At 46.6% G+C, this 24863-nt stretch overlaps 2 protein-coding genes across 4 annotated transcripts in view; both read right to left on the bottom strand.

The window, feature by feature from the left end:
- Positions 1–2139: 2139 nt before the first annotated feature.
- Positions 2140–16017, bottom strand: L1td1 (LINE1 type transposase domain containing 1). The gene is made up of 4 exons (XM_013348488.2): positions 15912–16017; positions 15247–15323; positions 6287–7209; positions 2140–3771 (listed from the first exon to the last, which is right to left on the bottom strand). The coding sequence occupies exons 3-4, from the start codon at positions 7163–7165 to the stop codon at positions 2140–2142; spliced, it is 2511 nt and encodes an 836-aa protein (XP_013203942.1). The 5' UTR covers positions 7166–7209; positions 15247–15323; positions 15912–16017.
- Positions 16018–22747: 6730 nt separating this feature from the next.
- Patj (PATJ, crumbs cell polarity complex component) overlaps positions 22748–24863 on the bottom strand; it is a 317960-nt gene continuing 315844 nt past the window's right edge. For all 3 annotated transcript variants that reach the window (XM_013348556.2, XM_026782090.1, XM_026782089.1), the window contains one exon: positions 22748–24339. In XM_013348556.2, the coding sequence (XP_013204010.1) occupies positions 24193–24339 (147 nt within the window). In that variant the 3' untranslated portion in view covers positions 22748–24192. The remainder of the gene's footprint in view (positions 24340–24863) is intronic.

The raw sequence follows: 24863 nt of genomic DNA, 5'->3' as shown, positions 1-24863 counted from the left end.
AGAGAGAGAGAGAGAGAGAGAGAGAGAGAGAGAGAGAGAGAGAGAGAGAGAAAACAGGCTAACAGTGAGTTTGTCACAAACAGCCTACCCTGGGCCAACAAAGCAGCCAGGTGCAAACCATTCTTCTAGGACTTGGCTTAGGCAGCCCTTCCTTCATCTACAAAGGTAAGAACTTTGAAAGACTACAGCCCCATTCAAGCAACTTCACTTCCACTGTGTAGACTTCTGTGGGTAAAAGGGCACCAAGGACAGAAAGAGTGGCCAGCCAACCCAATGTTGCCAGAAGCAACTCAGAACCCCCAGGGATGACACTGGGGTAGGTTTGGACATCTTTCCTGTTTTCAGTCAGATCGTATTGGTTAGGCCAACGCTGAAATCTCATGAAGACTCATTTTTCTGGCGCTGGGATCGCACCCAGATATGCATGATATAGAGAGGTACTCTGCCACCAACTTAAACCTGGGGCCCAGGGTGGAGCCCACACTGGTAGAACTCTCAACAAGACGATACAATTAAATCTAAATAAGTATCTTTTCAAACCTGTGTCCAATTGGTTTTGCTTCAAGGACAAAACAAAGACTCACATTATCCTGTTTCCTTTTACTGTTGTGGGAGCTGGGGCATTACCTGTAGGCCAGACTGGCTTTGAACAGTGTGTCCTCATAAGGTTGGGGACCACAGACCTATGTACTTAGTCCATTTTTATAGCTTAAAGACCTGATATTATTGTTTTATGTGTTTTAAGAGTCTCCCTATGCTACCCAGGCTGGTTTCTGATCTCTGGGCTCAAGTTCATTTTTAAGATTAATACATGTATTGTATGGATGCTTTGCCTGCATTTTTATCTATGCACCATACTTGTGCCTGGATCCCCTGGAACTGGAGTTAACAGATGGCTGTGAACAGCCATGTAGGTACTAGGAATAAATCCAGGTCCTCTGGAAGAGTACCCAGTTCCCTTAACCACTAGGCCATCCTCTCAGTCCCTAAATCTGTTATTAACCATCAGGTTTGTGGTAATCTGTTATGGTGGTACAATCAAAAAGTAGACATGGAGGTAATTTCTTGGCAGCCACTCAAAACGAAGCAGCACAGCAAAAGACAACACAGGGCTGAAGAGATGGCTCAGTGGTCCTAAGTATACCCTGTTCTTCCAAAGGACCTGGGTTCAAGTTCTGGCACCTACCCCAGTCCCAGGGCATCCAAGGGCACCAGGCATGCACTCGGTGCACAAAGACACGTGCAGACTAAACATCCATACATGTAAGATAAAAACAGTTTAAAGAGAAAAAGACAACACAGCAGGACAAGTGTGTCCATTTTCTCTCTGACATTTACATTAGGGTGGGGGCACAACTAGCGAGCTAGTGGCCCTTCACCCTATCCCCCCGTGTGGCAAAAAAATAAAACCAGGGGTGCCTAGCACTATCTTCTGTAGCCTTCCCAACCTCACAGGGATGGCAGGCAGGGCTCTATCAGTTGTCTGAACACAAAATTCCAACACTCAGCAGGCTGAGGCAGGAGAGTAGTCCTACAGAGGGATTCAAGGGTAACTGGGACTAAAGGTCATTGTAAAACAAAACATTCCCTTTCGCTCCCCCTGATTTCTTCAGTGCATCCCCATTGATGACAGATTAATGTCAAACACAGGACTATCTATACACACACTGTCACCCTCTAAGAGAAAGACTCCATCAACAAAACAGACGGCTTGAAGCAATGAAGTGTAGAAGCTCTTAGACAATACACAGTAACGGCAAGGTACTTTTGAAAATATTAGTAGGAATATTATGTAAACAAATGATATATTAGAACTCCAAATTTTAATATAAAAATTCACATAATGGCAAAAGAGAGTTGATTCAGTCAGCCTGCCCACCCCACTGTGACCTCTAGACTCTACCCTGTGTGTGTTTACACAGGAAGATGCCTCCTTACCAGGGTAGATAGCTATTTTAAAATGTTATATATGCTAACTCAACCAACATTCAGGTAGTGAATTGCTTCCTCCTTACCCTGAAAGAAAGAAAAAAAAAAAAATCCAGCCATCCGTCCTTCTGGACAGAGATGTGATGGTTCAGTGTCCAATTTTACTTAGTTTCCCGATGCACTTTGGTGGACAGAAAACATTCCAAACTGCTAAATTATATTGTTCAACAGTTCTTTCAAAAAGGGTATATCAGAAACAAACTTCTTAAATTCTTCAATATCAAAAAAGACCTTGGTTTTACCCTTAAAATCAAACGCCAGCTTGGCCGGATAGAGGATTCTCGGTTGAAAGCCTTCTTCCTGCAGAACTTTGATGATCCCGGACCACTGGCTTCTCGCATCGATGGTTCCGGGTGATAAGTCAGCTGTCAGTCTGATTTTTGTTCCCCTGTAGGTTATTTCTTTTTTTGCTCTAGAAGCTTTTAGGATCTTCTGCTTGTCACCAGCACTCCAAAACTTCACCAAGATGTGTCTAGGTGTGAGTCTGTGCTCATCCACTGAGTTAGGGATTCGGTGAGCACAGATGATCTCGAGACTCTGGTCTTCCAGCTCGGCAAAGTTTTCTTCTATTACTTCCTTAATTATGTCCTCTGCTCCATTTTCTCGGTTTTCTTTTTCTGGGATTCCTATCACTCGGATGTTGGAGCTTCGCAATCTGTCCTCTCTCTCTCTCAGCCTCTCTTTGTCCACGATCTCCTTAGCCAGTTGCATGGTCTCCTTAGTCAGCCCTTCCACCGCATCTTCTTGTTCATTCACTCTCGCTTCAATCATGCAGGCTAAGGAATTCAGATCATCCATTGAACTCTTCATATTTAAGACATCGAAAAAGTAAAGTTTTTTAATATTTTCAACCTCCCTTTGCATCTGTCTGATAGTACCGATCACACTTCTTCTAAAGTTTTCTTCAGTTTCATGGATCAAGTCTGCTTCTTTGGCTGTTAGCTCTTCTATTTGTGGGGTCTTGTATCTCCCTTTCTCCACGTTCACTAAAAGTGGAGTGACTTGTGATGGAACACTCAGGCTTGTACACGAGCGGCTTTTAGTGCCGTCACCGCCTGCCTCTAGGGATTCTGACGGAGAAGCCAAGTACAAGGTTAGGCAGGGTGTCCCGATCCCCTGACTAGTCATGGCAGCTGTTCCTCCCTCTTGGTACTTGACCAGCTTCTTTTCCTTAGAGTCCCAAACCAAGTAGCTAAAGGCAAGTTCTCTCAGGCCATGGAAGGTCTCCTTCACATTTCCTTCTTTTTCTGATTCAGAATCTACTACCAAACTAATTAAGCCAATCTCCTCTCCGCTCCTGGTGATTTTCTCAACTCCATGCTCCTCTACCACAGTAAGGCCCTGGAAGGTTGAGCCTCGTGTTTCATGGAGCACAGAGGCCTCTTCCTCCTTCGCTATCTCTGAGTGCTCTTCTCTCTCTTCCTCCTCTCCTGAGGTCTGTTCTTCCTCCCCCAACTCTGAGCCCTCTTCTTCTCCCAACTCTGAGTCCTCCTCCTCCTCCTCCTCCTCCCCCAACTCTGAACCCTCTTCATACTCCGTATCCGAGGCCTCTCCCTCTGAACTTTCTTCTTCTCCCTCCACCTCCGGGACTTTTCCCTCCTCTAGCCTTGAGACCTCCTGCCTCTCCAACGCGAGGGTTTCTTTATCCTTCTGTTGCAATGTTTCTTCTTGAGAAGTCTTCATGTTTGGGCTAGCAACGTTTACCTCGTTGATGAAGAGGAAGCTCAAGCTATCGCTTGCTATTCTCCCAGCTTCACGCTTTGTGTCTCCTAGAGTTTTACCCTAGAAGTTTAAAAAAGTTATTTAAGTCATGCCTTTCAATGAATGAAAACTTCTATTTCACCCTCTAAATTTAATATATTTGCCATGACAATGAACAAATACCTGTAAAATAACTTAAATACTTTTCTCCTGTGGTGAAGATCAAACTCAGTACCTTCTGCATGGTATGATTTGAGAACCCCACCAACAGTGGTAGACCCCAACATCCAGTTACCTATTCTCAAAGACATGGGTCCCCAAATAGATTCAGTTTCCTATGATGACCCTAACAAATGGCTTCTTCTGCAGAATTTAGAACAAGTTTCCACAAGATCATCATGCCTGCTCTGACCTTCGGAATCCCTGGTACATAATGCGTCGCATATGGACTGACTAAGCACCTTTAATGATTGCTCTTCGTGTTTCACAGAACCCTTTAGAATTAAGGCCTGCTAACTCAGATTCACCTGAATGGTGATGTATCTTTCCCTCTAACACGAAAGCAATTTAACCTATGTTTTTTAATTGTACGTATTTGTGGGTGTGTGTATGTGTGGAGGTGGTGCCATCGAACTCATTCGGAGGTTCTCAAAGGTAGCTTGCAGGAAGGAGTTATTTCTCTGTCCTACCATGTGGGTCCCAGGTATCGAGACTCAGGTCATCAAGCTTGTATATGGTAAGTACTAATACACACTGAGCCATCCCGTCAGCCCACAATTTTAACTTTTTTATTTTGTTATTTTGTGTGTGTGTGTGTGTGTGTGTGTGTGTGTGTTTGAGGTAGGGTCACTAACTGTAGGGGAATATTATGTTCAGGTGTGTGACTTTTGTTTATGCTGCATTTGTTTAACTCTGTGAAGTTGTGATTCTTTGCCTGTCTAAAACACCTGATGGTCCTAATAAAGAGCTAAATGGCCAATAGCAAGGCTGAAGCAAGGATAGACAGGGCTGGCAGGCAGGGTATAAATAGGAGAAAGGCGGAAGAGGGGAAACAACTAGAGACCAAAGGGAAAAGGACGTAGGGCCAGCCACGGAGTAAAAGTAAGAGATACAGAAGTAAAAGGAAAAGACCCAGAAGCAAAGGGTAATGGGGGTAATTTAAGTTAAGCAAAGCCGGCTAGAAATAAGCCAAGCTAAAACTGGGCATTTATAAGTAATAATAAGCCTCTATGTGTGATTTATTTGTGAGCTGGCTGGTGGGCCCCTCAAAAAACAAAGAGTTAAAGCATCACAACAACAAATGGTCTAGGCTGGTCTCAAATTCATGGCAGTCCTCATGCCTCAGCTGCCACTCCTACCACTCACGGAAACCATGCCTGATTTATGTGGTTTGGGGAACTGGACCCAGGTCTTTGTGCGTGCGAAGTATGTACCCTACCATCTGAGCTATATCCCAGCCTTATATTCCCAAACAGTGGGCATAGTGGTGTGCTTGTAATCCCAGCACTCGAGATGGAGGTTCTAGAGTCGGGAGTGGAGAACGTGGGCTAAATGAGAGCCTTTATCAAAACAAACAACAAATAAAAATAAGACAGCGAGCAACTGGAAGAAACTGAACACTGAGGTCTGAGTCCTACCTTACACAAAGTGGTGCAAATTCTAGGTGTGCTAAAAATCTCAGCATGAGGCTGGGTGGTGGTGGTGCATGCCTTTAATCCCAGCACTTGAGAGGCAGGGGATCTCTGAGTTCAAGGCCAGCCTAATCTACAGAGTGAGTTCCGGGACAGAGAAATATCTCGAAAACAAAAAACAAACTAACCAAACAAACAAACTCAATATGAGGGGCTGGAGAGATGGCTCAGAGACTAAGGGCAATTGTTCCTGCATAGGACCTGGGTTCAGTTCCCAGCATCGACATGGTAGCTCATGACCATCTAAAACCCCAGGACCCCTAGCACCTCTTCTGGCTTCCTCAGGCACCAAACACATACACTGTGTACATACACATATGCCAAGCAAATTATACACATAAAAAAAACCAACTAGCCGAGAGGTGGTGGCACACGCCTTTAACCCCAGCACTCGGGAGACAGAGGCAGGTGGATCTCTCTGAGTTCGAGGCCAGCCTGAGATAGTTCCAGGACAAGCTCATAGCTACAGCGAAACCCTGTCTCAAAAATAAACAAACAAACAAACAAACAAACTTAAGCTACTTAGTGTTTAACTCCATTTTTTTCTTTTTTGTTTTCTCAAAACAGGGTTTCTTTATTTAACAGTCCTAGCTGTCCTGGAACTAGTTCTTGCAGACCAAGCTGGCCTTGAACTCACAGAGATCCACCTGCCTTGGCCCGAGTGCTGGGATTAAAAAGCGTGTGCCACCAACTACCTGACTTAACCTTAAATTTTAACACAAACGTTTTGCTACTAATTTCTAGAACTCCCATCAAACCAACTTTAATTCCCCTGCTCATCTCTCAAACTTGCAACAGTACTTTTGCTTCCAACTTAAAGTGCTATTAAAAATGTCACTTTATGCTTGTTAAAGAATCACACCAACTCTTATTTATACTCGAATCCTACATCCTTGTAAGCTTACCAATCTTTCTTGAAGCTGATTTCTTCCTCCATTTCTTGCTTCATTTTGTGGGAGTACATCTTTCAGTAATTCTTGCAGAAAAGGCTTTCTGCTGGCAAACTGTCGGAGGCTGGAAAGGTCTGAGAAAGTCTTTGCTTCGCCATCGCATTTAAACGCTAGCTTAACTGAGCACTGCAGCTCGGGTTCCAGCTCTGTCTCCTTCAGAAGACGGAAGATACGGCCCCACCGCCTGTTAACATCCAGCGTGGCGGCTGAGAAGTCGGCAGCCAGCCTAAGGACCGCTCTCTCTTCCGGCGCACCGCCCTCTCCGGAGGCTTTTGGGAGGCTCTCTTTGTTCCCATGGCTTGTTTCTTTCTCCCCATTCTCCAGGTCCTTTCCTTCTAGAAGGTCTACATGGCCCCTGCTCTCTCTACACCCCTCATCTACATGATGCTGGGCTTCTCCCATCCTCTCTGGTGATGGTTTCACACCGCGGCTGCTGTTGGGTTGTTTTTTGTCCTGCTTCCTACTCAGCTGGCTCTTCTCCTCGCTTTTCACCGAGAGGTTTTCGGTGTCCTCATCTGTTTCAGAACTTCCCTCCTCCACTTTCTCTGAGGCGGACTCGTTTCCTTCCTGCTGCGCGCTCTCCTGCAAACTCTTCACCTCAGGTGGCGTATGTTTTACCAGCATTTCCTTTAGGTCATTTTTAAGGCTTTCTCTCATCTCCACGAACATCATGTCTTGCATTTCCATTAAAGCATTAAACTTCTTCATCATGGCTGCCGATACGTGGTTGTACTTTAAATCCTCGGAGGAGGCCATTTCCCTCTCCGTGTCTGCTAAGAACTTTTCCTTGTGCTCCTTTTGAAGCCTGGCCGCTTTTGATTGCACACCCGACATCGTGGATGTGCTAACACTGGAGAGGGCTTCAGAAATCCAAAATCCTAAAAGAATAATAAAAAAAAAAAAGTCATCTAAGAAAACTATGCTATGTGTACTTAATAAATATTTAGCATAGAGGGTTACTAATGGGATTTACACACGGATATGATCACAAGGGGACATAAAGGTCAGAACTCACAATTTATGCACGATGACGAAAAACCACTTAGAGGTGGACATGGGAGTTCATGCCTATAGTCCATCTAATTAAGAGACCAAAGTGGGGTCCAGGGGTTGGTGATGAGTGTAGGCAGCACAGTGAGACCCCCCCTCCTTTCAAAACAAACAAGGGCTGGGGATGTAGCTTGGGAATACAATACACACAAAATAGGTCTAAAAAAGAGATTTAAGAGAACCAGCAAGGCGGGCACGGTAGTGCACGAATTTAATTCCAGCACCTGGGAAGAAAGGTTGGTGGATCTCTATGAGTTCAAGGCTAGCCTGGTCTACATAGTAGATGGATTTTCGAAGACTATAAAGATGGCGCAGAGGGGGATGAATGGCGCCTGCCAATCCAAGCTTGATCCCTGGACCCACATGGAGAGACAGAAGTCATTTGACAAACTGTTCTCTGACCTCACATGCACAGCCACACACAATAAACCAAATATAACAAAAACATTAAATTGAAAAATAAAAAGGAAGGCATTACATATCACATACAAAACAAAACAAAAAAAACACAAACAGCTGAGGCCAACCTAAGAACATTATTTTTGCAGAATGCACAATGTTAGAAACTCCCTAAGGGAGCCAAAGTAAACTCCAGTTCTCTTCCTCTCTCCCAGAGGCCCAGTCTGTGCTTAAGGACCCCCAGACTGTGGGGACAGAAGTGGGAGAGTGGACTACTCCCACTGTAATGAGCATAATTTTAAAAAATGCCCTTTATAGCTTAGTCAGGATCCCACTACAGCCAAGGCTGCACCTCATAGCCAGAACCCAGTGACATCACTCACTCAAGACACCAGACACAGACCTAGAACCCTATGACACCTAGTGGATATAAGCAGAGACCATGAGCAATGCTTTGCCCTGCACATCTGGATTCTGCCCCTCACATCAAAAGATACAGAGGTGAGCTGCTTTGGGGAGACAGGCTTAGGATCATAGTTAGGAATTTATTATGGGACCTTTGTATGATGACCGTGTAATAACCCTCAACATAATAAAACACTTGCTATACTAACTATGAGTATCTCTTCCTGCTGAGACACCCAGCCAGAGGACAGCTGCTGGGATGGAATCCGGACTGACCTGGTAGGTAAATGTGTTACCATAGGAACGCGTCACTTGTGGGCTCATCACAGCAAACCATACTCACACTGCCTGAAGAATCATGGAATTTCTGAGGACTAACGACTCAAGGAGCAGAACCAGAAACCAGACATCAGGTCACAAATACTGGGAGGACCCACAATTCCATGGAAACCAAACATCGTGAGCAGCAAAACTGTATTGTTTCTGAGCGTGTAGATGTGCCGGGATGGGAAAGAGAGGAGGGAGCTGAGCTGGTCTTTTGACTTGGCTTCTTAAGTTTCTGTTACTGTCACGAAATGCCCAAGACAAACATCTTAAAGGAAAAAGAGGCTCCTTTGGGTTCCGTGGTTTTAGTCCACGGGGCTGCTCGGCCACCCTGGGCCTTTGGGAGCAGCATGTCTCGTGGTAGGAGCTTGTGGAAGTTGGTGTCTGCTCATCACAGTCACAGGGAGGAAGACACTGGGATGGGGGCAGCTTCTGGCTTTACCTCAAGTCGCCCTGGCCTCCTAAAGGCGCCCCTACCACCAGCACACTGGGCCATTTGCCAAGCTGGCCGCACAGAATTGTGGGAAACACGCAGGGCCAAAAGGAAACAGTTTTTCCTTACCTACAGGTGATTCCTACCCTGAAACTAAACATGAGCAATGAAAACATGGGCTGGGGGTGGGCGAGGGTCTCCTCCTCCTGCCCCTGGAGTGCTGGGACCACAGGCGTGTGCCACCTTACTTTGTGAGAGCAGCAACAACAAACCCTTTTTTGAGACATGGTTTCATTTAGCCCTCGCTAGCCTGAAACTTGCTACATAGTTGAGGCTGGCCTTTTAACCTCTTGTTACCTGCCGCCTCTAGCTCCCAGAGACGGGCACCATACCCAGCATAGCCTTTAATCCCAGCACTTGGGAGGCAGAGGCAGGCGGATCTCTGTGAGTTCGAGACCAGCCTGGTCTACAGAGCTAGTTCCAGGACAGGCTCCAAAGCCACAGAGAAACCCTGTCTCGAAAAACCAAAATGTCTGGACTTTCTTTTTTTTTCTTAAGATGGCATTTCTCTGTTTAGCCCTGGCTGTCCTGGAACTTGCTCTATAGACCAGGCGGGCCTTGAACTCAAGAGATTTGCCAGCCTCTGCCCCCAAGGTTGGGATTAAAGGTGTCTGCTGCCACTGCTGAGCTGGATCCTTAGTTCTTGAGAAAACGTTTCTTTGCAGTTCTCCATGTTTCTGTGTTCTTAACACAATCCAAGAGCAAAACAAAGGAGTGTTTGAGCCAAAGTCGCTTTCTACGCTATATATAAAGGTACAAAGGCAGACGGGGTTTTAGTCAAGGGGGCTTGCCGACCTTGCCAAGGCCCTGGGTTCTGAGTACACACCACTCTCACCCCTCATTCCCTTTAGATCAACCACGGAGGCTCAGGACAGTGATCCCAGCCAGCACTAGGGAAGCTGAAGCAGGAGGATTGCTCCAAGTAGACCAGCCTGGGTTACAGAGTTACTATCTCAAAAAAAACGAAACACCAAACAAACACACATACACAAGGAAAATAAGAACCATAGAAGAGTCAACCTAAGTACGCCCAGGATCCCTAAGCTGGGAGAATGTCCTGACTTCCACAAGAATTTCTCAACACACTGTGTTCACGGAGAACACACAAAATGTAGTTAAAACAGCTGGGCAGTGGTGGCACTGGCACTCGCCTTAAATCCCAGCACTGGGGGGGGAGGGGGAGGACCAGAAGTAGGTGAATCTCTGTTAGTTCAAGGACAGCTGCAAAACTAGGACTATACAGGGATCCCCCGTCTTGGAAGCAAAATAATAATAATAATAATAAGTAAGAAACTAAGTTAATAAATAAAATAAAATTAAAACATAACATGTAAAGTGAAGCAGAGGATCTGTTTAGCTGACTAGCCTGGTCTACACAGAAATTTCCAGCCCTCCAGGGGGACACAGTGAGACCTTGTCTCAGAAACAATTAAACAGTAACAAAGCAGAGGACAATGATTCATATTTAATCTGGAAATCTGAAGCAAATTTGTTTTGCTTTGCTTTATTTTGGTTTAGAACTTGCTAGAACCAAACTTGTATGCATCACTCCCCCACCTGCCTCTCAATGCGGGGGATACAATGCCGGCGCTACCAACTCTGTCAGAGTTTTCTGAGTTATAGCCAAACCCCAGAATTCTAGAGAAGAGCAAAAGGGAACTATTTCAGTAACCGTAGGGGCTAGACAACATGAAGGATGATGAGGTTTAAAAGACAAAAAAGACCACAAGTTTCTTCAGTCTCATAAAAAAATTGATGCAGTTCCCTGCGGGTGGAGTTCTGGAGCTGGAGAGCAGCAGCGAGGCCTTGTGTGCGCTAAGCAGGCACTTGGCCCAGCCTGACACACAAAAACCATTAAAGCACATACTAGCCAACCAAACGCATTGGCAACAAGCAAGCTTATAAGCAAGACCATGCTGGGTTTATTCACTAGGACCATGTTGCCCTGCAGAAGAAAATCTAGGTTCAGGTGTAGCATCACAGTATCTGAGGCAAGTGGTCCTGGGGGGTGGGGCATTGTAGTGCTGCAAGCAATCTAAATCAAGTCACCACACTCAATCCCAGCACTCTGGAGGCAGAGACAGGCTGCCTGGACCTAGCTCTGAGCCCAGCCAGGCCTTGAACTTGAGATACTCTTGTTTTTCCCTCTTGAGCAGATGAGATACAGGACTGCCACCACCAGGGCCCAGCCTAGGAAGGGGTTCATTAAGTAGACGTGCAAATATGTCTGAATTAGGCAGTTTACAGTAGAAGTGGTTTGGAAGGACAAAAGTCAGGGTGAAACTTAGTGCTGCTTTATGTGTGAGCTTCCAGAACCTGGCAGCTCTACTCCAAACCAAAGTGAGCTTGTTATTTAAAAGGGATGGAGAGACGGCTCGGCTGCTCTTCCAGAGAACCTGGGATTCTGTTCAAGTACCCATGTGGTGGCTAACAACCCGAAACTCCAATTCCAGGGGAGCTGATGCCCTCTTCTGACCTCCATGGGCACAAATACGGTACACAGACATACAATATACATACATGTTTACTAAACCGATCCACACAAATATGGTACACAGACATACAATATACATACATGTTCCCTAAACCGATCCACACAAAATAAGAAAAAGACCTCACAGCCTAGCCTGGAGTGGCTTTGAAACTGACTAGCGCTTGAAACCACCTTGAATTGGCTCTTTTGTTTCATTTCTTAAAAAGATTTATTTTTATGATTTTTTAATTATATGTAGCTATGCATGTGTGTGCCTGTGGGTATGCGCACGAGTGCAGGTCCCCGTGCCAGGAGTGGCGGGTCTCCTGGAGCTGGAGTAACAAATGGTCTTAAGCCACCTGATGTGGGTGCTGCGAGCTGAACGTGGGTCCTCTCTCTAGGAGAGCAGCAGGTACTCTTAACCACTGAACCATCCCCTCCAGGCCGTGTCTGTTTCTTGTATAAAGAATGAAATGTTGGGTGCTGGTGGAGCACACCTTTAATCCCAGCACTTTGGAGGAAGAGGCAGGCAGATCTTTGAGTTCTAGGTCAGCCTGGTCTACAGATTTGAGTTTTAGGCCAGCCAGGGCTATACAGAGAAACTCTGTCTTAAAAAATTAAGTTTCCCTTTCATCACAGCCGCTTTTGTTTGTTTTTTGAATGAGAACGAACCCCTACATTTAAAAGTTGTAAACAGCCAGGTGGCAACAGCGCTTGCCTTTGATCCCAACATTTGGGTGCAGATGGGTCTGAGCTGTCATCCTGGTTGGTAGAGCTAGTTGAAACACAACCCCCCCCCCAAGCTTCAGAGCTCTTTGAATACTGAGAGGTGGCCCATTCCTATAATCCCAACTTTCAGAAGCACCCTGCCTTAAACCTCGCCCTCCCCCAGAAAAAGAAAAAAGAATATAAAGGGGGGTGGCCGTTAATAGCACACACACACCCAGCTTCTGCAGGGCCCTTGACTCAGATCTCCAGCACAGCAAAATCAGCCTGTAACTTCTCAGAGCTCCTGTTGAATGGCCAACAGGAATTGTATATTTCCAACTGCTATACAGTTTATATCTATTGAGAAGCTACAGCTAAAATTCTGTAGAAAAATACAAAATATTACTAAACACAAAAAGATGCCAATGTAGCTGAAGAGATCACAGAAACAAACAAGACCTGAGGGCACTTTTCTGCACCTGGTGCACGGGAGAACCCCTGAAAGGCTGGGTCTGCAGAGGCTGCTCGGCGGATGAGAGCTGCGGTACAGGGGACACTGGAATGCTGCAGGTTCAAAGGTTAGCGACCTCATCGCGGGGTAGTCCAGCCTTCCAGAACACCATTCCTCCACTACCCCTTGTCTTGTGACTAACAGATAAGAACCTTTTGGAATCTGTTAACTTAGCAGACCTCTAGACTCAGCTTCCTGAAAGCTAAGCGCCAAGAATGTCATCAGATAGTATCTTGGGCCTAGAGAAACACTTCCCCAGCCTGGCAGTGGTGATGCTCGCCTTTAAAAGGCTTCCCCAAGCCCACTGTACCTGCCTCCCTGATGTACCCACCAAATATATCTTTTGCCTTTATTTATGACTTTCTTTTCTGTAAAACCTAATGGAATGTCTTCCAAACTGGAATATGGAATTAGTGGTAACCTAAATCTGTGTTCCCAGTCACTCAACACAGGTCCATAATAAGCTACCTCTTATTTCCTTTAAGATAAGAGCTGCGGTTTTTGCAGTGACGCCAAAGTTAAGTAAAAGTGTTAAATAAATGAAATCCCAGCACCTGGGGTTGTTGAAACCAAGCTGGGATGCACAGCAAGTACCAGGCCCCCCCTAGGGCTTTGGGTTAGACCCTGTCTCAAAAACCAAATTAGTCAAAAACCACATCCATCCTATCTACAGCAGAAAACAACTTGCATGGAAGAAAACCAGGCTTCTCCAGAACTCATTATGTAGTTCAGACTGGCCATGAACTAACAGCAATACTCCTGCTTCAGCCTCCTCCGAGCTGGGATTAAACAGAAGCCATCACATGTGACTCAAGATCAGTAATTGAAACGCAGTACTGGGGCAGAGATCTGTCCGCTAGAGCTCAGGGGTGACTGGCTCGGTGAAAGCCCCACTGTCCCCTAGTGGCTTTTTTGAGTGACGGTACCAACACCAGGAAATTGGAGGTTGCTTCAAACTGTTGAGCAAGAGAAGCAGAACAGAACCTGCACATCAGCTGCAGGGCTACACAAGGAAAAGACAAAATCCCAACGAGAGGGACAAAGGGCGAAGTCGGTTGGAAGGTGCACTGACAGAGGTTGAAGTTAGAAGCTCCTTTTGTTAAAAACACTCCTCCCTCTCTGGAGTCCGAATCCTTGCCCAGCTGTGCCCTTCACCTTGCATCTCCAAGGCAGATAGAGGTCAGTGCTAAACCGTAACAGGGTAAAGCGGTGCGCAGGCCATGCCAGCACTTGCTGGGTAGAGGCAGAAGGACTGGGAATTCGGGACCAACTTCCACTTCACATCGGAGTTCAAGGAGCCTACCTTCCCACAAGACAGGCTTGGTGGCCTAAAGCCTTTAACCCCACTTGGCCACATGACTTGGAGGTCAGGTTGGGTTCTGTGAGACTCTCTCAAAAGCACATATCTAAATCAAACGCAAGTAATGCAATACTGGATGCTGAACCCAGGACACAAGCCACGCGGCACACTCACCCACCCCCAGCCACGTGTACCCTAAACCTCTCAGGTGGGGGCGGGGGATAATCTACAGCCCTGCACACCAGCAAGCTGAGGGTGAGGACACTTACAATTAGAAACAAGTTGTGGATTTGAAAATGCAATGGGCTAATAAACATCTGAAAAGAGAACAGAAGGTGACAAAAGGGACCAGGCCAGGGCCAAGGAAATGCAAATCCAAGACGACGCTCCAGCTCTTCCAGAGACAGGAAGTCATGCCCTCCCCCTAAGGCCAGATCGGAAAAACTTCACTAGGAGGTTCCCCAAACTATATAGCGAAGGAAGCGCTCCAAAACTATTTAAAATGTAAATCACGCTGTGTCACAGGAACCCAGATTTGGGAGGACAAGGCCAGAGAACTGCAGCCAGTTGGAATCCAATTGGAGCTACACAGTGGCACCAGCTCCCAAAGGAATGAGATTTCGCAACCCCACAGGGCAGACCGCTACAGCAAACCGCATAGAGAAACACACCAGAACTCATCAGTTTCCCCCGAGCACTTCCCAGCTTTAATGCCCGTCACCAATGCTGGCCTGAAATCAGCCAACTTCGCTCAGTTCTTCACCCTACTAGAAAGCTTAGGGGTAAAAGTTGGACTACGTAGGCTCTTGTTTGTGTTGAGACAGGGTCTCACTGTCCCAGTGAGCCTTCAGGGAACCTTTTACCTTTACCTTTTACCTCAGGTGGGACCATAGGTCTGAGCTACCCATCAGTTTCTAGTATTTGTTTGTTTGTTTGAAACAGGATCTCTCTACGTAGCCCTGGCTGTCCTGGAACTCACTCTATAGGCCAGATTGGCCTCACACTCCGAGATCCGCCTGCCTCAGCTGGGATTAAGGGCGTGCGCCAGCAAGCCGGGCTTGTTTTCTGCTTGAAACTCTGGGATTTAAAATGATTCCTAGGGTGACAATCCCCAGTGGGTTTCAATGCTATCACAAATTCACGACAGTAGGTTAAGGATCCCACCTCAGAATACAGACAACGCCCCATCCCTACTTCGGTCCCACTCCAGAGGGCCCTTCTCCGTGCCCCACGAGCACACTCTACAGCTTACCCAATCTGCACCTTAAGGTACCAGCTCTCCGCAGCACAGGACCTGTTCCGTCCACCCACAGCCGCGTCTCTCAGCACCTGGAATTAAGTGCACATCCCAAGTCAAGTTGTGAGTTTGTATGTAGAGAACCACCCACGTGTTGAGGGTAAAAGTTCTTGGATGTGTGTTTGCTGAAACAGTATATACAAGTCATTAGCAGGAACACTAGGGTAGGGGGTAGGGAGAAGGAGGGAACAACCCGAATCCGAATTCATGGAGGCAAAGCGCAGGCCAGAGGACGATGATTTCTGTCCTGTGCACGAGGCTACATTAGCATAGCATCTTTAATGACTTGAAAAAGAATTCTGTCCAATTTTTTTTAAAGCAAACTTTGCAGAGAAACTGATGGAAACGTCTTCCCATTCAGAGACACGGAGGAAAGCGTTGGAAGGTGGAGGCTGGAAGGGCCTGAGAGCCCGGGTCCCCCAGGCTCTCCGCAGAGCTCTGCCTGGGGCGGCCTTGAGCTCAAGCTCACCTCCGCCCTCGCGCAGCTCCCGCCCGGCTGTCTCACTGTCCCCCCACTTTCCGGGTGGAGAAGCGATCTTCACTCCCCATCCCGGGGCCGGACAGGCGGAGCAGGGTGAGAAGATCGGGGACATCCGGGGCCTAGCCCTGAGCAGACTTACCTGGCAGCCACGAGGTCCAGCCGGGAGGTCACACACGCCAACAAAAGCAGGCCCGGCGTCTGACCGCAGGAGGGACTCGCCGGTCGTCGCGTGCTGACTCCTCCCCTCCCTCTGCGAAGTTTGCAGGTTTCTAGGCCCAACCCCCCTCGCCCTCGGCTTCCCTAGCCCCCTCCCAGTAGGGCCTGAGCCTGCGGGGCTCAGTGGCCCACGCCCAGAACCCGTACACTCTGGAGGGCAGTTAGGGCGCAAATTTGAAAACACGCTCACCAGCCGGGGAACGTACGCGCACACACACATCCCTGTCCTGACTCCAGGTTCTGGACGCAACAAAGCCCACACTAAGCGCCCAGGACGAACAGTGGTGTCAGTTGCTGCGGGCTCCTTTCTTGATGCCTTCCTCTTCGCGCATTTCTGGCCCTCACCTTTCTGCTCCAGGGCCTTTGCACTGGCTGTCTCTCTGTGGCCTCTCTTGCCAGTTCATGTTTTGAGAGAATCTCTTCAACCTGGAATTCCATTCGCGCTGAACTCTGAACTCCTCATCCCCCTGCCTGCACTTCCCTAGTGATGGTTTACAGACCCGTGAGCCAAGGCGTCGGGGGTAGGGCAGATCAGGGACCTCGCGAGTGCCGGGCAAGCACTCTTCCAACTGGGTTACAGCGCCAATCCGTACTTTCTCACTTTTTTCAAAGCTGCCATTTTTTCCATCCCCTGGTCTCAGGTCAAATATTAACTCTTAAAGGAATGGCGGCAACAGCTACCAATGTCCAAGTTACTCTGGAGGCAGGAGGATACCTTTGTGCAGATGAATTGGCGCTAGCTTGGGCGCTATAGTGAGACCTGTCTCTTAACAAAAACAAAGATCTTCTCTAAGGGGCCTCTGAGTCCACCCTTCCTAAAGAAGACACATCCATGCTCCATTCCCAAAGCTCTGCCATAGTACTGTTTTTACCGCAACACTTTTTAAAGACAATAGCTTGCTATGTAGCCCAGGCTAGCCTTAAACTTCCTTTGTAGCTACGATTGACCTCAGACTCCAGGCTTTAGCCTTCCAAGTGCTGGGATTTCAGGAACACACCATGCCCTGTTGCATTCTCCGTGTTCTTGATTCCCAGTTATCAGAGCTGAGTGTATTCAGTAACTGAATTTCCATTTCATGTCTCTCTGTTCCCTGCTCCCATAATAGTAAAAATTACAGAATGTAATTCTAACCAAACAAGACTCATATCTTTCTCACTCACTATATCCAGGTTTATTCACTATATCCAGGATGGTGACGAGCATGTTCTACAGCCCCTTGTTGAATGAAGAAACATGTAAGGGAGCCTACCCCTCCTGCCACAGCACACCAGATGCTATTGCTCAATGTGTAGCACGCTTTCTGTAGGATTAAGGATGTTGGTTCTAGAGAGATGGCTCGGTGGTTAAGAGCACCTGTTGCTCTTGCAGAGAACGCAGGTTCAATTCCCAGGGTCCACATGGTGGTTTACAACAATGTGTAACTCTAGTTTCAGAGGATCTGATGGTCTTGTCTGACCTCCAAGGACACCAAACACACGCGTGGTGTGCATGCAGGCAGGCAACACACATAAAATAAAATAAATAAATAAAACAAAGAAGAGTGGTTTGCTGGATGTGGTGCACATAGCTTTAATCACAGCCCTTGAGAGGAATAGGCAAGTGTCTCTCTATGAGCTTGAGGTCACCCTGCTATACACTGGTGAGTTCCAGGACCACCAGAGCTGAACACTGAGGCTTTGCCTTAAGAAGAAGGGTGTGCTGGGCATTTGTCTGAGTTGGAGCCTTTGGGGTTCCGGGTGACAGGGCAGAAGGTGGGCCACATTAGGTCACTAAGTTCATGGGAGTGAACTTTTAAAAGGATTTGCTTCCTCTTTGACATCGTTGTCCTGGTTACGTTTCTGTTGCTGTGACAAGACACCATAACCAAGACAACTTAATCGGGGGCTCACAGTCTCCGAAGCTAGAGCCTGTGACCGTCATGGTGGCAAGTACGGCAGCGGGTCCACTGCATGGCTGTGATCAGCAGCTGGGAACTTCCATCTTGAGACATAACCATGAGGGAGAGCGAGAAAAAGACCCAGGACAGTCTTTTGAAACCTCAAAGCCCATCCATCCCCAGTGACACACCTCCTCCAACAAGGCCACACCTCTGAGTCCTCCCAAGCTTCCACCAACTAGGGACAATCTATTAGAAAAAAATGAGGGGGGATGGAGGGATGGGATTTCCATGTAAATAAACACAATTAATAGAAAACCCTTAAATAAAAATTAAAATGAGCCAGCAGTGGTGGTGAAGGGCTTTAATCCCAGAAAGAATTTAGTCCCAGGCAAAGGTAGGCGAATCTCTGAGTTCGAGGCCAGCTTGGCCTACAAAGCGAGTTCCACAACAGCCAGGGCTACACAGAGAATCCTGTCTTGAAACAAAACAAAACAAAACAACCAAAACCAGACAAACAAAGATGGAGAAGAAATCTAAAGACAGAGCTCAGTGGTAGAGCACGTGCCTGGCGTGTGCAAATGTCCTGGATCCTGTCCTCAGCAACACACACACACGCACATGTACACACACACGTGCACATGTACACACACATGTACACACACATGTACACACATGCACGCACATGTACACACACGCGTGTACACACAGGCAAGCGCACGCACGATCAGGGTTGGTTTCCACGTATGGTTTAGGAAAAACATGATTCAGAGCAGTATTATTAAGTATACTGTACGGATGCAGGCAACAATTCAAAATGTAGAATTAGTCATGCAAAACTATTCTCATTAATTTTTTATTTTAATGCTATTTTATTAATATTTCATCTATTTGTGTGGGGTCTGTGATTGTGCCACATGGTCAGATGACAACTTTAACTTTCCTGAGTCATTTCTCTCCTGCCAACAAATAGGTCCCGGAACTGGAACGCAGCCATCAGGGTTGGTGGCAGGCACCTTCATCCGCTGAGCCATTTCTCCAGTCCCTTATTTCTCTCTGTGTGTTTCTCTCTTGCAACGCTGGAGGCATTTTTGGCTTTAAATATGCTGGGCAAGGCTTTACCGCTGAGCTACACAAAGTGGCCCAATTTCCTTAACAGTAAACAGCAAAAGCTAAGTTGGCAAGCACCTGTATTCTCTGAACACGGGGAGGAGGGCAAGGTCATCCTCGGCTATATAGGTAGTTGGAAGCTAGCCTGGGCTACAAGAGACACCATTGTCTCTGAAAACCAAATTAAACAAACAAAGTCACATCAAAGAGAAACAGAGCGAGATGTCTCCGCTGAGAAAGGACTTGCCTTGTAGTCCTGGCAGCCTGAGGTTCGTTCCTGGAACCACACAAAGGAAGAAGAGAACCAACCGGTGCCACAGAGTTGTCCCCTGACATCCACACATGTGTGGTGACATTCATGTACCCACACGGACATATCACACATGCACACTAATAATAAATACTTTTTAAATGAAGCAATAGAGGGCAGGGAAGAAACTATAGCTGAAAATTCAATCACGCAATCCTTAAAAGGAATTTCAAACAGGTGGGGCATAGTGGCAATTGCATGTAATCTCAGTTCTTGGAGAAGGGAGGTAAGAGTATTGAACATTACATTCCGGTCCAACCTCAGCTGCTTCACAGGTTTGAGGCCAGTCTGGCTACATGAAACCCTGTTGCAAAGCAAAACAAAACAAAACAGCAGCAACAACAAAAGCAAAGACCCTCACTTTGCTGAGCTTGTTTGAATCCTGATTGAGACACCCGACCCTACATAACATTTGAGGGCAAAGGGAAATTGAACACTGATCTCATTGTATGATGCTATTAAGGGGTGGCTGTTCTTCTGTTCTTGTCTTGCCAGAGACAAGAGGAGAGCTCAAGGCACAGGGGCAAAAGTTTTGAGCAGAGCAGAATTGAGAGAGAGGGCTGTAAAGCAGGGACACTGGACCGAGACAGGCAAGGGCTATAAGATCTGGCAGAGCAGATAACCGAAGCTGTAGGGGCCTCCTGCCTGTGTGCCATTTCTATCAAGATTCAAAGACAAAAGCACAGGGACTGGAGAGGTGTCACGGTGGTTAAGAGCACTCAGTATAATATTTTCACTTCTATCTGTTTATTAGAAAATTTCACCTTTTGAAGATGGGTTCCTTTTTATGTATATGTGTTATGACCTTGCGAGTGTGTGTGTGTGGTTTTTTTTTTTGAGACAAGGTCTCACTGTGGAGTTCTGATTGGCTTGGAACTTAGAACAAGTTGGCCTCAGTTTGGAGAAATTCTCTTGCCTCCGTCTCCTAAGTGCTGGGCTATGGTGTGAGCCACCATGTCTTTCCTGGAAACATGTCTCATCCAGTTTCTAGCTCCTGAGCCCTTAATGGATATTGTAGATACGTGAAAAACCTTATTCTATCTCATCTGTCAGTTTTATGTATAAACAAACAGGGCTTCATGTAGCCCAGACTTGCTATGTAACGTAGGATGACTTTGAACTCCTGATCTTCCTGTGACCTGAGTGCCCAGATGACAAGCATGTGCCACCGTCCCTAGTTTATGCCAGCAGTGAAACCCAGGGCTTTGTGCCTGTAATGATATCAGCTGAGTTGCATCCTCAGCAAAGATCAGTTTTATTAACTATTCAATTTGCAATTATTAAATTCATCCTCAATAGCACACACATACATACATACAATAACATACGTTCTATCAACAAGCTGCCCCAACAGTGCCCATCCTGGAGGTAGGGAGAGGGGTTGGGGTGGGGCCCCAAGCCCCCAAATACTCACATTCATGGATTACTGCACAGTTGTCAAGGCAACTGATTCAGCTGCAATAAGAAGGGGAGAACTGGAAGGCAATGGAACCTGGCCTTGGGGACTAAAAAATGTGAGGGATACATTCCTTCCTGTGTTATTGTTGGATGTGGCGTTGACATTCTGAGAACTGGGTTTCAGAAAGTCGTGAACTCACACACTGCAGGCGGATTTATCACTCCAGACTCCTTGCCCACCTACCTGCCAAGAGCGCTGGTCAAAAGCCTCATACTCGCGGTGTCTCTTGCGCCACCATGCGGTTATCTCAGACATCGCAGGCTTCTGTACGCCAAAGCCCCGCAGCCGTGAGGGATAGGAGACAGCAAGTTTAGAATAGGGCTCCCTTGCCAGTATTTCATTCTTGCCTAAAAGGTGCTTAAACATGGCGGCCTTCCCCGGCTGGAGCACTCGGCTTCAGCACCGAATTCCCTTAGTCTTTCGGGTACCCTGACTCAGGTAAAACCCTACCCTCGGTTTCATACAGAAAAGGACTCAGGAAGAGGAGCCAATAGGAAGCAGAAATTGAGAAGCATTTGAAACACAGATTTTCTGCAGAGGGTTAAGAAAAAGAAGGCTCTGGGGCGGAAAGTCTAAGATTTGTGGTGTGGGTTTCTCCAAGAGTCCCCCCACTCTCTTTAAAATGGCGCTTTCTCCTAGGTGGGTGGGTTTGGAAGTTGCTGTCGTAGAATGCTCGCTAGGACTTTGGACAGGACATTACAGAGGTGCACAGGGCAGACTTACCGATGGTAAAGCTGTTCATTCCACAGATGCAGCAAGGTCAGGGGGCATTCCTGTAAGCAAAGCCAGCTGTGTCTTCTTAAAAAGCTTTATTTTCATTTTATGAAAAAGAATTTAGGCTGGCATGGTGGCACATGCCTTTAATCCTGGCACTCAATAGCTAGAGGCAGGGAGGCAGGTGGATTTCTTTGAGTTTGAGGCCACCCCAGTCTACATAGTGCATTCTAGGCCAGCTGGGGCTACATAGTGAGACCCCTGTCTCAAAACAAACAAAGACAAAACAAAAATTACAAACCAGAACCAAAGAATCAAAGGGGCTGGAGACATGGCTCAGCAGTTAAGAGCACTTCCTGCTATTCCAGAGGACTTGGGTTCAGTTCTCAGCACCCATGTCAGCTGGCTCAGAACTGTGTATAACTCCAGCTCCTAAGGAATCTGTATCTTAAAAAAAAAATACAAGATTGAAATTTTGGAGGCTGGAGAGAAGGTTAAGGCATAAGCTCACTTATGGCTCCTGTAGAGCACTCTCAGGGTGGCTCACAACTGTAGCTCAGGGATAGGAAGGAGTTCTAAGGGTCTGTGCGGCCCACCCGGGCTCTGACATCTGTGTGGCATGTAAAACTCACGCAGGCACACACACATAAATAAATCTCCTTTAAAAGATCATAATTTTTATTTTCTTATTTTTAAATATAGTTTATTTTATATGCACAGGTGTCTTGCCTGCATGTGGGTCTGTGCACCCTGTGCTTGCAGTACCCACTGAAGTCAGAAGAGGGCGTTCTACCTACTGAACTACAGCCTCAGCCCAGACTGCAGACTGCAACAGGACACTGTGAAAGGCTGAGCTAAAGAACAAAAAATTAGATGCAGAGATTAAGGTGTACACTGTAAACCATGTCTCTGCCTGCTCCTTAGCCAGCTGCCTTGGTTTAGAACCTTTAGAAATATCTATACATAAAAGCATTCTCTACTTTTGTTATTTTTTTTCTAGTTCATAACCTCTTTGGCTAACTCCAGTTAATGATATTAGTAGCAGACTTAAATGGCCAAAAAAAATAATATATGTGAGTTTAAGAAGACTGCGCTTGCAATCACTGTCTTCTCGGTGTACAGTAAGTTCTGATAGCAGCAAGCCTTTGGCACAGCAACTACTCACTAGCCCTGTGGAAAGAGACAGGGCCCTGCAGGACTTGGTGCATAAAGTATCACAATTACTTCATTAATAGACTTAGTAACATGCCCTAAAAGGATGACGAGTAAAGAAAGACACAACAACAATGCATTATTTCAAAATGTGTATTTAGAGTCATCCCATCAAAATGAAGCCGAATCACACTTTGAAAGCATCAATGCAGCTACCTTCTTTATCTTTTAGGGTGCATTTTCCTCTGGGCTTCATTTGGTCTCTGCCGCTTGAGGTGTTCTTACAAGCTTCATTTACACAGAGCACTGAGGCTGGGAGATGGGATCCTAAAAAAACCACGTATCTTGGATACATCAGAAATTCTAAAAACCCTATGGAATCTCAAAAAACTTAATACCAGTCATGGAAAAGCATTGTCAACATAAAACTTGGGCACTCTGCACTTTGGAATAGCCACAAAAATATTACAGTAAGAATTAACGCTTTTGTGATTACATCTACTCAAAGGGAATCTCAGTTAAAATCCTCACTAATTAAATAACATTTTACATTAGGGCCCATGGAATCCTGTTGATTACTGAACAATATGTAGCACTGGGTTATGGCTAAATGAAGCTGAACTTTGCCATTGCTGACCTTGGGCTCGCCCGTCAGGTGCTCTCCATTGTTTTCAGTGGAAGATTCTGCAGAACTCAGTGACAAGCACCCCACCCTCCCCCAGTCCATTTCACTCTCCTAGCTGGGCTACGGCTACAGTTGCTTTCTGAGCTGCAGAGCTTCAGCCAATGGGAGGAGGAGACTGGGAAACTCAAGCTGAGCACACGGACCCCAGGTCATTTGCTCAGTTACTTTATGTTCAAGTGCAGCACAGAGCTGGGGCAAGCTGAGCAACTGTGCTACTGGTGTGGAGGTAAGGGAAAGGCAAACTGAACTTGTCACTCAGTCTGAACAAGGCCGAGGATACCCAGCCGGTGGTCTACAGCGGAGAGGGAGGGGTGACACCACCTGCTAAGATGCTCATTACTCTGAATAAGCTTTCCAGCGCTGTGACCCAGTGTGGCTGCGGGAGATCAAGGCACACTTGATAAGCAGTGTGCACTTGTGAAACTCAGATACAAAGCCTTCCCAATGCTGGGTGGATTACAGAATCTGTGGAGGCTCCTCAGGATCAATGACTAACAATCCAGATCTAGCTAGAGACGGGGAGTTGACTGTGAGTCACGTGGAAGAGACTGCAGTAATTCCCAGGGCAGGGCGTGAATAGTTCGTTGTGAGGAAGTTAATTACACTGCTAATGTTTTCTGCCTTATTTGAAGAGACAAATTAGCATAAGTAAATCACGAGTTAAGACAACAAGCAAAACCTTTGTTTCCACTCATTAGAGGAAACCGCAGGAGCTGCAGTTAAGCCTCAGTGGGAATGCGGGATGTGGGTAGGAAGCGGAGGCAGCAGCTCCTGTTTCTGCAAACAGAATCAGAGCCAGTGACGATGCTGGGTTTTAGCTGAGGCAACTTTCCATCCCAACCGGAAGCCACAGAGCCTGTTGTATTCTCGTCTGTGTGTCAGGATCAGGACAAGCGCTCAGGGCAGCACAGTCAAGGCCACAGTCCCACTCTGCTGCTTTAGAATGGCGACAGCTTGCTCATGAGTAACACCTTCCAGGGTCTCCCCATTGACAGCCAAGATCTGGTCACCTCGTTTTAATTGGCCGTCCTCTGCAGCTGCTCCCTATGAACAAGAAACATGACAAAATTACTAGAAAAACTGCATGAACTTATTTTCAGTATATATAAAATATAGAGTATGAAGTTCTAGTAAATTTCCTTCCATATATGCAAATATTCTTTTTTTTGGGGGGGGGGTTTGGTTCAAGACAGGACTTCTCTGTGTAACAGCTCTAGCTTTCTGGGAACTAGCTCTTATAGACCAGGCTGGCCTTGAACTCACTCACCTGCCTCTGCCTCCCGAGTGCTAGGATTAAAGGCATGTGTCACCACTGCCCGGTTGCAAATATTCTATAATCTGAATAAAACATCCCAAATCCAAAATAGTGCTGTTCTGAAGACTTCAAATAAGACATGTTCAGTCTATTCTCATGATGTTCAAACTCAAGTCGCAGACTGCCAGGGCTTCCAAACACTGCCATGAAATTTTCTGAGTTGGCTTGTATCATCATCTTTACCTCCCTCCCTCTCTCTCCTTTCCTTCCTTTCTTCCCATCTTTTCTTTTTTTCTTTCTTTCTTCCTTCCTT

This window comes from Microtus ochrogaster, chromosome 10 (genome assembly GCF_000317375.1).
Source record: "Microtus ochrogaster isolate Prairie Vole_2 chromosome 10, MicOch1.0, whole genome shotgun sequence".
NCBI lineage: Eukaryota > Metazoa > Chordata > Mammalia > Rodentia > Cricetidae > Microtus > Microtus ochrogaster.
This window is presented reverse-complemented; position numbering and strand designations above follow the sequence as displayed.

What these genes read in the sequence shown, in the direction of transcription:
- L1td1 (XM_013348488.2), bottom strand. Translation starts at nt 7,165, where the DNA reads ATGTCGGGTGTGCAATCAAAAGCGGCCAGGCTTCAAAAGGAGCACAAG. An exon ending in ATCAGCTTCAAGAAAGATTG is followed by an intron (nt 3,772 to 6,286) that starts GTAAGCTTACAA and finishes TTAAACTTCTAG; the next exon opens with GGTAAAACTCTAGGAGACAC.